Below are 13328 nucleotides of genomic sequence, written 5' to 3'. Positions count from 1 at the left end.
ATCAACTTGCCGAGGATTATGTGACCATCTTCTACAGAATGCAGACTAGAACTAAGCCACATGATTCCCAGTTCAGTAATCCTTCCATAATACTCTATCAATTACTGAATGTTTCCCACAGAATGAAACTGCTTCTAAAATCAATGTGTAAACAACATATGTATTTAATGAATGTGATAATTAATAATTGTAATTACTAATATGTAGTATTCTTCATGTAGTATACAAGAACAATTACCAAAATCTGGGTTAAGAAATATGAGGCTCAAACCATGTCTTTACTTAGGAATATGATCAAAGGAAATAATGTGCAGTATAATATGCCCTAAAGAATGTTGGAGTGTGAGTCAGGAGACCTGTGTGACCCTGGGAATTCTCCTAACTTCTCTGAGCTTCTGTTTCTTCATTTATAAAACGGGAAAAAAGGAGTGGAAAAGAATTAGATTTCTTAGGCTGCTTCTGGATTGAAAACTACATATTAAATATTTTTATTATGAAAAAATAATTTTATTATGAGAAATTTCAAGCATAAAAATAGAATAGCATAATAATCCTCTGTGTACTCAATACCTCAAATTAACAATCGGAACAACTTTTTGTTAGATTTGCTTCTTCCAACCTCTTTTCATTTTGTTGAAGTGTTTCAAAACAAATATTAGAACTCCTATCATTTCATCTCTATGCATTTCAGTTTTCATCTACAAATAATGCAGGCATGGACACAATGTCTTTATTATACTAACAAAATCAACAGGAATTCCTTAGTAAAAACGAATGCCACTGTACAAATTTCCCATATTCTCAAAAATGTCTTTTATAATTGATTTATTCATATTAGGATTCCCAGTCAATATTTGATTCAAAGAGACATAATCCAACTATCTAGCAAGATTTTAAGATCGAAATCTATACCCAGCATTAACAACTGACCACATTGTTGTTATTAGTACTCAATCTTTTTTCAACAGTTCAATTTAGAACCATTCAAGTACCGTGAATATTTCCATCGATGTTAGATTGTGACTGTCAGATAGTTATTGACTGAAAGCCAGAAGAAGTTGGTAAAAATTATGTCTATACAATGTACATCAACTGGTTAGTGTCAATGCATGAGAAGTAAAAATTAGTACCACATTGACGGTAACCAGCCAAGAAACAATGTAGACAAAGACAAGAGATAAGACACAATTGAACTTGCCACGTGGGAATGGTCTGATGGGATCAGTGGAATGCCTAAACCAGAATGTCAATAAATATAAAAGGCAGTGCCAACTTCTGATGTTTGCACATCAAGGTGCATTACTAATGAAACATTAAAAGGGACTGGGATATGGCCACTGTCTTTTTATCTACAGATTGGCAAGTAGAGTTAGGAGGATTTTTTCTTTGGTCTTCTGGTCTGCAATTAATATATGTTTATTCCAAGGGGCAGTAAGCACCTTCATTCATGCAGTAACTTAGGTTTGAAATTCAAGCTTAGCATATGAATGGGAAATGATTTACAAAAATATGTATTTTTCTGTTGTTTCTTTAAAAAATAGCATCCAGACAGTAAATATTTCTAGAGTAAGTTCATAGACACAAATCATCACTAACTCTTAGGATTCTTCATTTTTCTTTTCTGTTTGTTTTAGAACTTTAAAGGGGACATCTTAAGTTCTCTCACTAAGGAAAGACTCTGAAAGAAGGGAGAAGGGGGTTGATTCTAGAAAGGAGGAATGTGTCTCCTCTGAGATAGTTGTTTTTTTTTTTTTTTTTTTTTTTTTTTTTTTTTTTTTTGCGGTACTGGGGATTGAACTCAGGGTCTTGTGCTTGTGAGGCAAGTACTCTACCAGCTGAGCTATCTCCCCAGCCCAGATAGTTGATTTAAAGAAGTCCCTCCTTTTCTAGAAGGTTTTCTACCTGCTAATGGCAAGCAAGAACTTGTAGTGGCTAACAGATGGGGCCATTCTAGTTAGAGCAGCCATGCACAGTGACAACTAATGTGCAGATCTGGGCTAAAGAGGCCTCAGATATGGAGGTCTGGTCACAAATTTGGTGGTTACCTGCAAATTACTAGACTCCCTCTAAGACCAAGAGTCTCTCCTGCTTAGACTTCACATTGTGTCTGGTTCTTTTTATTGGGCCTGGTCCTTCAATAACAACCACAGCATAATTCTATGAATCATATATTATTCAAGGAAGTTGTATCTATTAATAGTGAACTTTCATTTGAGCTTCTTCATTTTTCTTTTTCTTTTTTTTTTTTTTGTACTGGGGATCAAACCCAGGGGCACTTAACCACTAAGCCACATCCCCAGACCCCCACTTTTTTTTTTTAATTAAAAATCATAAATTTACATAGGGCAATGTTGTTTGATTCATTCTGTTTTTTTCCCTTCCCCCCCCACCCCTCCCACCCCTCTTTTCTCTCTATACAGTCGTTCCTTCCTCCATTCTTACCACCCTCCTTATCCCTAACCCTAAACCTAACCCTAACCCTAACGCTAAACCCTCCTACCCCCCATTATCTGTCCTCATCCGCTTATCAGCGAGATCATTTGTCCTTTAGTTTTTTGAGATTGGCTTATCTCACTTAGCACGATATCCTCCAATTTCATCCATTTGCCTGCAAATCCCATAATTTTATCATTCTTCATGGCTGAGTAATATTCCATTATATATATATATGCCACAGTTTCTTTATCCATTCATCAATTGAAGGGCATCTAGGTTGGTTCCACAATCTGGCTATTGTGAATTGAGCAGCAATGAACATTGATGTGGCTGTATCTCTGTAGTAGGCTGATTTTAAATCCTTTGGGTATAGGCCGAGGAGTGGGATAGCTGGGTCAAATGGTGGTTCCATTCCAAGCTTTCTGAGGAATCTCCATACTGCTTTCCAGAATGGCTGCACTAATTTTCAGTCCCACCAGCAATGTATGAGTGTACCTTTTTCCCCACATCCTTGCCAACACCTACTGTTGCTTGTGTTCTTGATAATTGCCATTCTAATTGGGGTGAGATGGAATCTTAGGGTAGTTTTGATTTGCATTTCTCTTATTACTAGAGATGTTGAACATTTTTTCATATATCTGTTGATTGCTTGTAGATCTTCTTCTGTGAAGTGTCTGTTCATTTCCTTAGCCCATTTGTTGATTGGATTATTTGTATTCTTGGTGTAGAGTTTTTTGAGTTCTTTATAGATTCTAGAAATTAGTGCTCTATTTGAAGTATGAGTGGCAAAGATTTTCTCCCACTCTGTAGGCTCTCTCTTCACATTACTGATAGTTTCCTTTGCTGAGAGAAAGCTTTTTAGTTTGAATCTATCCCAGTTGTTGATTCTTGCTTTTATTTCTTGTGCTATGGGAGTCCTGTTAAGGAAGTCTGATCCTAAGCCAACAAGTTGAAGGTTTGGACCTACTTTTTCTTCTATAAGATGCAGGGTCTTTGGTCTGATTCCGAGGTCCTTGATCCATTTTGAGTTGAGTTTTGTGCAGGGTGAGAGATAGGCCAGACCCCCACTTTTAAAAATATTTTATTTTGAGACAGGGTCTCACCAAGTTGCAGAGGCTGGCTTTGAACTCATGATTCTCCTGCCTTAGCCTCCCAAGCTACTGGGATTACAGGCAAGCACAACTGTGACCAGCCCTCCATATATTTTCATGCTACGTGATGGCACCTTTTTGTCCACGGATAATGTCCTCTTCATCAAGAGAAACCTGTTGAATAAATAACATATTCCACTGGCCTAACTGAATTCCTGGTCTTGGTCAATCAGGATTTCACTGACCTCATGCTAGTAACCAACCAGAAGGAGGTCTAAGTCTCCTCATTTGCAAAATATGAACCTGTCTTAGGTAATATCATATCTAAAGTTGTGAATACCTAGGACATCCTATGATTCTAAATAAATATTGTATGGGACTTAAACTCTTTTTTCTGGTTCAGGATTTCTTAGTGTAGTGTTTCCTTATGATTCTACTTACTTTGGAACCAATATCTAAACTCGAGGTTTTCTTAATCTGGAAGAAAGATGTAGGATGAATTTTTTTTTTTTTCTTATCCACAACTTACCTCTCTTCATTGTTTTCCATCTGATTAGGGAAAGCAGCAAAGTCTAGCAATAATTTAATGGCATCAAGGTATCCATTGTTACAGGACCAGTGCAAAGCTGTTCTTCCCTATAAGCATGAACAAAATTAAGTGCACCTGGAGTGAGTATTTTTGAACATGTGACTATGCTAATTAAAAATATAAATAATCCTCTCCTCAAATTGTTCAATTACAAAAAGGGATAATATTATATATACAGTAGAGAAAACAGACATCATCTTAACCAAGAGATCATATGTAACACTATGTGAAAGGGTACCATATGCCATCAGCTGTGATACCTGAGAAAGTTTCAATGTCACTTATATAATATTCCAACCAAAAATGTAAAACCTGTATCTAATTATAAGGCAGCATAAGATAAACTCAAACTGAGTCAAATAAAAAAAAAAAAAAGGACTGTATTGCCCCCCTCAAACCCCAGTACAGTGGATTGAACCCTGAAGCACTTAACTACTGAGTTATATTCCTACTTCTTTTAATTTTTAAATTTTGACACAGGATCTTGCTAAGTTGCTGAAGCTGGCCTTGAACTTGTGATCCTTCTGCTTCAGCCTTTGGAGTAGCTAGGAATAGAGGCATGGGCCACTGTACCTGGCCTGGTGGCTTTCATTCTTAAAATACTTCAATGTCATGAAAGATAAAGGTATAAAGCATTGCTAAAGAGGGATATTTCATAGTGTTAAAAGACTTAAAGAGAAAGTTGTCCCAAACCTAAATCTATATATATCCAATAACAGAGCTTCTAAATATCTAGGGCAAAATCTCACAAAATTAAAGGGGACCTAGTCAAATCTATAATTATAGTGGGAGATTTTAGTGTTTTTAAAATAATAGTTGATAGGGAAAAAAAAGGACAAAAGCTCACAAAAGATATAGAAGACCTAAATAACATAATTTAAAGATCTGCTCTAAGTGACACTGCATTCTGCAATGACAGCATTCTTTTTAAGTGTACACAGAATATTTATCAAAACCAGTCATATACCTGACCATAAAGAAAGACTATAAAGAATAATGCACTCTATAAAGAATAATGCAAATATATCCATATCTCAATCCCTGGAACCCTGTTAAGTAGAAAGCAGGGAATTAAGGTTACTAGTTCTAATTCTGAGGTGGGGAGATTATCTTAGATTACCTGGGTAGCCCTCAAGTATTCATGAGGATTCTTCCAAGAGAAAGAGGGAGGCAGGAGACGGTCAGAGTCATACAGTGAAATAAAGACCCAATTAGCCATTGCTGGCTCTGAAGGTGGAGGAATGGGGCCATGACCCAAGGTAAGCAGACAGCTTCTGGAAACTGGGAAAATTAAGGAAATGAATTCTCCTCTAAAGTCTCCAAAATAAATACAGCCCTGCTGACACCTTGATTTTTTTTTAGCCTAGTGAGACTCATTTTGACTTCTGACATCCCAAACAGTAAGATAATAAATTCGTTTTGTTCTTTGTGGTAATTTGTCACAAGAGTATAGGAAACTAAGCTAATCAACTCAAATAAAACAGAGAAAAAAATGCCTAACTGCCTGGAAATTAAATAATATATTCTATATATTATTCTATAGTTAAAAGGATAATATACTCTATAATATATTCTATAGTTCAAAGAATAAATCAAATTAGAAAGTAGAAAATATTTTAACTAAATGACAGTGAAGGTACAACTTAAACTTGTAAGATAAAGCTAAAGTAGAGCTTAGGAGAAGTATGCTTAAATACACATATTAGAAAATATTGAAAAAAATTAAATTGATGATTTAATCTTTCATCAAAAGAATCATGGGGGGGAAAAGAGTAGTACATCAAACCAGAGGAAAGTGAATGACGGGAAATAATAAAAATGAGAGTAAATAATTATCAAAGTAGTAAGCAAACTCAAAATGTATAAAGTCAACAAAGATAGAAGTCCTCTGAAGAGCAGAATAAGCCACATGAAAAGTTAAAAAAGAGAAAATACATGTTACCAATATATAAAGGATGAGGAAATCACTACAGGTCTTACCAACATAAAAATGGTAAATGAAGATATAACTAACTTTATGCAAATACATTTGACATATTCCTACTAAATTATCTCTTACTAAAATTGAAAGAAAAATAATTAGAAAACTTATTAATAGAACTAAATCAGTTATTAAAAACCTTTGTACAAAGAAAACCCCCAAATCAGGAGACTGCAATAAATTTTTCCAAATATTTAAGGAAGTAACACCACTCTTATATAAATTTGTTATGAGAATAAAAGAGGGGACTATTTTCTAACTCTTTTTATAAGGCCATCATTAACTTGCTACTAAACCTTACAAATACAACATAGAAAAAGGAAAATTATAAGCCAAATGTTTCATGAAAATAGATGCAAAAATCTTAAAATATTAACAAACATAATACATCATTATATATAAAATTAATTATAATTTTATTATTCTGCTTAATAATAAAATATAATATATAATAATATATTGTAAGTGGAACAGTCTAGAAAGGTAAGAGTGGTTTTACATCTTAAAAAGGCAATCAATATAATTTACCATATTCACAGAAAAGAGTAGAAAAATAGTTTGATTTTTGTTGATAGATGCATAAATTGTACTTGACAAAAAACTATTTATGATATTTAAAAACCCTTAGCAACTAGAAATACAATTTCATCCAATGGTGAAATATTGAAAGCTTGATCTTTGAGAAGCAATGAGTTATAGATGCCAACTGTCACCAATTCTATTCAACATTTTATTGAAGATCCTAGCTAGTTCAACAAAATAAAACAAAGAAATGAAAGGCTTGGAAATAAAGAAAAATATTATTATTCACAAATAGAAAGATTATTAATGTAGATAATCCAAAGTACACATAAAAATTAATGGAACTGGAAAAGAACATAGTATACTACTTATATGAGGAATAGGCAACTTGGTAAAATATAAAAGGTATGACAAATTATAAAAGACACATTTCTAAGAATATAAAGACAAGGGACTATATTTTACGTGTTTTTCATTATGATACTTTTACAAATATTAACAATCTTGATTAAAAAATTGCTTGATGAATTAAAAGAGAATCTATTTTATGACTTGGAAAACATAATTTATGCTAATATTTTTAGAGAGTTGAAATAAGCTAGTCTCTTTCCCTCAAAAAACAGCTAATACTAGCTAAAATAAGAAAAACAAATACATTACTACATAGTTGGGTAGAGTACAGATTAACCAATTTCTTTTAAATATTAGGTTGGCAGTGTGACTGAATCACATTTATATACCATTTGTTGCCAGGTGAAATGGTAATCCCTCCGCACCTGTAATCCCAGCAACGTGGGAGGCTGAGGCACAAGAATCACAAGTTCAAGGTCAGCCTCAGCAACTTATCAAGACTGCCTCAAAATAAAAAATAAAAAGGGCTGGGGATGTAGTTCAGTGCTAAAGTGCTGCTGGGTTCAGCCCCCCATCCTCCCCACCCCCCAAAAAATGTATAAATGCACGCACACACACACACACACACACACACACACACACACACATACCATTTTTTGCTTTGATTTGATATTCTCACTTAAGGGGAATTATTTTAGGGGAATAATTCAAAAGGAAAGTTAAATGCATACAGATGATTCCTGCCTATTAACTATAATAATGGAAAAGTATCCAGCAATAGGAGGTTACTTATTTAATTCTAAAATTTGGGTTAAAGGTGTAACTTGAATCCTGACACTCCCATTCCCAAATGTTGTCATTTTAGGGTAATGATTTAAACTATATGAGTTTCAATTTCCTTATCTGTAAAATGAAGTAATAATAGAGTTGTGAGGATTGAACAATCTATTAAATATAAAGCTCTTAGAATTTTGGAATCTTAAGAATTCATGAAAACTAAATAAATAAAGAATTCATGGTCCTGAAAAAGATTATATATCAAATGACAAAATATTGATGATAATTTTACTTGACTTTTTTTTTTTTTTGTAGTGCTGGGGATCGATCTCAGGGCCTTGTGCATGCAAGGCAAGCACTCTACCGACTGAGTTATCTCCCCAGCCAATACAAAAGATGGTTCATAAAGTAATACAATATATATTTGTATACATACATACATACGCCATATATATCTTTTATAAAAGCTATAAAATGACACCCAGTCTATATTATGACTGTTAAATTAGATATAGATAAGAACTAGTAGAGAACATGATAAATAAAAGTTATGATTATATGGATTTGTGGGTGATCTCTTCTTTGGGAAATTATTTTATTTAAGTTAACAACAAAGAAGAAATACTATAAACACTGTGGAGCACACGATGTAGAAAAAACGAGAAGTTCTACCTCTTTGTCTTGAATGTTAGGGTCTGCATTATTTTCCATGAGCACAGCCATGCAGTTGATATATCCCCCATATGCAGCACACTGCAAAGGGGTTCTTCCTGCATAATCTTGCACATTCGGATTGATCTTATTTTCTATCAGAATCTGGCAAACATCAGCATTTCCTCCCAGTGCTGCCCAATGTAGAAGCGAATGTCCGTCTTGGTCAACTAGATCTACCCTTGCTCCACCTGGAAAAGCAAAAACATACTGAAAATGTCTAATGGAGATAGCATTTATCAAAAAAAAATTTAGAAAACATAATAGTCCCATCAATGCGTTACTCTCGTTGAAATTCTTCCACATACGTAGTCTACTTCAGAATTTTACAACCAACCTGTGAGTTGGTCAGAGTAAGAATCACTTCCTTTTACATCAAAGGAAACTGAAGATCAGGCAGGTGGGGTGACTTTTCCAAAACCAAACAACTGTCAACAGGTGGAGCTGGGAGCAGAACCGGAGTTTCCTGATACCAGTTTGGCTGTTCTTCCCTTCACCTTTTAACCTGGGTGGCTTTCTGCTGTGTAAAGCTTTATTTCCAACCAAGCATGCAAGAATTTCTCCTTTTTGTGAGTGACTTAATAGGTCTACTTGATTAACTAACCTTTAATAAGTGTCTGAATCACGTCTTTGTGTCCCATCTCACAGGCTCGGAAAAGTGGAGTGTGTTTCATGACATCAGTGGCATCTACCTGAGCATCATTTTCCAATAATAACTTCACAGTGCTGACATGGCCAGAAAGGGCAGCAGCATGTAAAGCTAAAAAGGAAGTAAAAGAAAGTGACAGACTCTAACAACTTTACCTTTTTATTGGTTCGTATCTTTTCCTTTTCTGATTTCCCTATCATTTTGGCTAAATGCAACCCAAAGTGTAAAGATTCTGTAGTTATTTTCACTTTTATAAGTTTCTAACTTCCTTCCAATTCATGTCATACATCCCCCCTTTTCTTCTACCTTTCTCAATTCATTGTTTTCTTCTTTCCATCCTGTTGGTCTGAAAATGATATCCTCTTCTCAGTTACTAGTTTATTTAATCTTTCCTCTTTTAAGAGAACAAAAAATGACAAGGAGAAATGATGTAAATAATGCTGGCAACTCTGCCCATCAACTACTCAATAAGCACATGTCCATAAGGGCCATGTGATTAGAGACATCAATCTATTCCTTCAGTGGGCTACAGGTTGGTCTGTGTACCCATGTGGTTCTGAAAGCACACACACTGTATATTTTTCATACTACATGGCTCTAAACGCATGCCAGCTACTTTCTCAGGGCTCAATTTAAGAAACATCAATCCTTTTCAACATTGGAGAAAAAAAATTGATAGGTGAAATGTGGTCTCCTCTCTGGTGCCTTTTAAGGGGTTTTAAAGAGTAATTCTAACTACATGTATTTAATGGTATACTGTTCCCTTCCTGTGTTACTCCATGGCAGTACTTGACTTAGGCTGTCATTCTATGTTTGAATGAGCCACACTTACAGTTTAGAGGCTTGTGCAAGTTCTTTTTAGGTATTCTGCCTCTATAATGCCTAGAATAACATCTCTTTCATATAGGGTAATCCACAAGCAAACCTGGGATGTGTGTAAAAGTACACACTTTTGGGCTGGGTACTACCAGAATGCTGGGAACAAAATAAACAGTTATATTCAAGAAGGGGAGCAAAGCGAAGCAAAACAAACAAAACATTTTTAAAATCCTATCAATGAACTATTATATAGTGATGAAGAGAATAAGAGACATATGTCATAAAGGTATTTTGATATATAGAGTAACTTGGAGACTTCTTTTTGGTACTGGGGATTAAACCCAGGGGCACTTAACTACCAAGCCACATCCCCATCCCTTTTTATTTTTATTTTTAATTTTGAGACAGGGTATCAGTAAGTTGCTTAGGGCCTTGCTAAGTTGCTGAGGTTGGCTTTGAACTTATGATCCTCCTGCCTCCTGAGTCTCTGGGATTACAGGCATTTTCCATCACACCCAGCTTGGGAGACTATTTTTGACTCATAGTTAGGGAGGCCTTACAAAAGAGCTGACATTTAATTTGAGACCTGAAATATAAAAACAGAGAGTATTTTGGGCAAAGGGAGAAGTTGGTACAGGACAGGAATGACTTTGTGTGTTTAAGGAAGGCAAGAGTAGCTGCAGCACACTAAGTGAGAGTGAGGTAAATGAGAAAGGTAGAAAAGACTAGATCATAAATGGTCATATAGATCAGACTAATGGGAAGCACAAAAGGGCTTGAAGTAAGGGGAGTGACTGTATCTGAATTATGCTTTAAATGGCTCATCTTGCTCTGATAAGAACAATGCATTAGAGCAGATTAAAATATAGGCAGGGCAGCCAGTTATTTAGGAGTAGACTGAGCAAAAAATGATGGTGGCTTGAATGAGGGTGGTAGAAGTAGAGATGGAGAGAAACAGAAAAAGAATTAGAATATGTTTTGGAGGTGGAGTCGCAGGATTTGAAATAGGATCTCTGTCCAAATAGCATGGTATCTGCTTTTAAACAAATACCTCTAGTAATTCTTACACATTCCTGAGTTTGGGTACTACTGACCTAAATGGCTTCATGTTAGTTTGACCTAGATAAGATTCAGATAGATAAGAGTGACTTCAGATACCTGAAGCCCTATCATGCGTGGATAACACAGAGAGATCGTTCAGTCGTCAAAATTTGGGCTCAGTATAAGGAAGAGCATTCCAGAAGAGTCAGGTTACCATGGAAGTTGTGGGTGTGCTGCATGGAAGCTGGTCACTGGTGAGAATGTTATAAGACAGATGAAAGCATGGCATAATACCTGTAATATTTCAGGGATTTTTCACATTTTAAGAGCATAAGAACCATATCCCCACCAAATGAATTTTATAAAACACATGTGAAACAGGAGTTGAGTGGTTCTGACTAAATCTGGGGTGGCAGGTTACCCACTTGACTGTCTACTCCCTCAGCAGCACTTCAGCTACCTCTAGAGAAATCTGCTCTTCTGAAGAGCATAGTTTAGGAACCCCAGACTAGGTTTAATTTTAAAGTAACATTTAATTTTACAATTCTGTGATGTGGCATCAAGTATGAAGTAGATATTCTATAGATAAATAATACGCATATCAAATTTTTAAAAAGACAAAATTTCAATTAAGCAAAATAGAATAATGACATATTAAAGAAAATTATCCATTTCTATTTGTGTTTACTTTAAAAAAGTTAGACTTAACTATTGTTACTTAACTATTAACTATTGTTACTTACTCTGAAAAAATGCTGAACTTTAAATTGTTTCAAAATTTAACTTTATATTCATGGAAAACTTCAAACATTCAAAATTAGACAGTAGTTCAGTGAACTCAAAATAGCCATCACTCAGATTCAACAGTTATCAATACATGGCTAATCCTGTTTCATCTAACCACCATCCATTTCCTGGCTTTTGAAATTCCAGAATCATTTCCTCTCATTGGTAAATATTTTGTTATCTCTGGAAGACAAGGGTTCTTTTTTAAAAACACCAGTGTATCAGTCAAGGTCTAGTCAGAAGACAGAAACCACACCAAATATTTTAGCAGACACAATTCAGATTAAAGAATTATTAGCTATGTATTAAAGAAATGAATAGGCAGAAGGAGAACAAATGCAGGAAGTAGCTACCAATTTTGCAACGAGGGGAATGAGAAAGAAGAGGATGGACTTACTAAAACCTAAAAGCTTAGAAGAGCCCTGCAGAGTGGAAACTCAGACCTGTGAGGAGGGGCTCTGCTGGGCTGGTATGGGCATCTCTGAGAAGGGTGTTCTTGAGACTGGCACTGTATGTGTTAGAAAAAATGCAGAGTGAAATTAGTTGTTGTCAATGAAACAAAGTATGACTGCTGCACTGAAGAAACATTACAGGGTGATGATGATCAGAGAAGAAAACCAAAGAAGAGGAAGTGAATAGGAAGATGTAATCCTTTGTTTCTCTTCAAACCTTTTAGTCTCCCTCTACTTCCCGCTATATGTGGACTCTAACAGACCACTTACTCACAAAGGGAAAATCTAATTTGCAAAACCTCAGGCCCAGCACTGCAAAAGAAAGATAAAAAGAAAAGCTTCAACTAAAAGCAAGGCTAGTGAAAAAGTGGAAAGCTCCTTAGTAATGGAGATGTGACCAAAAATTAAACATTCAGCTGTTATCCTTGAAGCTGAGGAATAATAGTTTAACAACTGGTATACCACAATGCCCAATTATCATAGTTAAAAAATACTAACAGAAATTCTATAACATCATAAAATGTCTGGATAGTCACATATTATGTTTTTATGATGACTTTTAAAAATGGTTTATTTATTTGAATCACGTTCCAAACGATGTCCATATATTGCTATTGGCAAGACCTCTTTTAATGGGGAGGAAAAAACAGCCCTAAAGAGGGATGATGGGGAGAAACACCTTCAAAGAATAGAAATGTCAGGAAGGTATCTTTTTTTTTCCCACTATTTTTTTAGTTGTCAATGGACCTTTATTTTATTTATTGATATGTGGTGCTGAGAATCGGACCCAGTGCCTCACACAGGCTGGGCAAGCTCTACCACTGAACCACAACTCCAGCCCATTTTTTAAAAATTTGTTCTTTTTAGATATTCATGGCAGTAGAATTATTCTGGCATATTATATATACAGGGAGTATAACTTGTGCTAATTAGGATCCTATTCTTGTGGTTGTACATGATGCAGTTACCCTGATTGTGTATTCAAATACAAGGATAGGAAAGTTATGTCCAGTTCATTCTATGTCCTTCCTATTCCTCTCCCCACTCCCTTCCCTTCATTCTCCTTTGTCTAATCCAATGGACTTCTATTATTTCCCTCAACACCCTCCGTTGTTGTGGGTTA

The 13328-nt window shown here is 35.2% G+C and overlaps 1 protein-coding gene across 5 annotated transcripts in view; it reads right to left on the bottom strand.

Annotated features, from left to right (window-relative positions):
• INVS (inversin) overlaps positions 1 to 13328 on the bottom strand; it is a 157657-nt gene that overhangs the window by 38781 nt on the left and 105548 nt on the right. For all 5 annotated transcript variants that reach the window (XR_013759493.1, XM_079112228.1, XM_079112227.1 and 2 more), the window contains 3 exons: positions 9063 to 9218; positions 8420 to 8649; positions 4057 to 4163 (listed from right to left, as the gene is read on the bottom strand). Coding sequence is in view for 4 of the 5 variants with exons in the window: in XM_079112228.1 (XP_078968354.1) it covers positions 4057 to 4163; positions 8420 to 8649; positions 9063 to 9218 (493 nt within the window). In the remaining variant the exon portion in view is untranslated. The remainder of the gene's footprint in view (positions 1 to 4056; positions 4164 to 8419; positions 8650 to 9062; positions 9219 to 13328) is intronic.

The sequence above is a fragment of the Sciurus vulgaris genome (genome assembly GCF_902686455.1).
Source record: "Sciurus vulgaris genome assembly, chromosome: 15".
NCBI lineage: Eukaryota > Metazoa > Chordata > Mammalia > Rodentia > Sciuridae > Sciurus > Sciurus vulgaris.
Note: the sequence above shows the minus strand (reverse complement) of the source record. Positions and strands in the feature narration are given on the sequence as shown.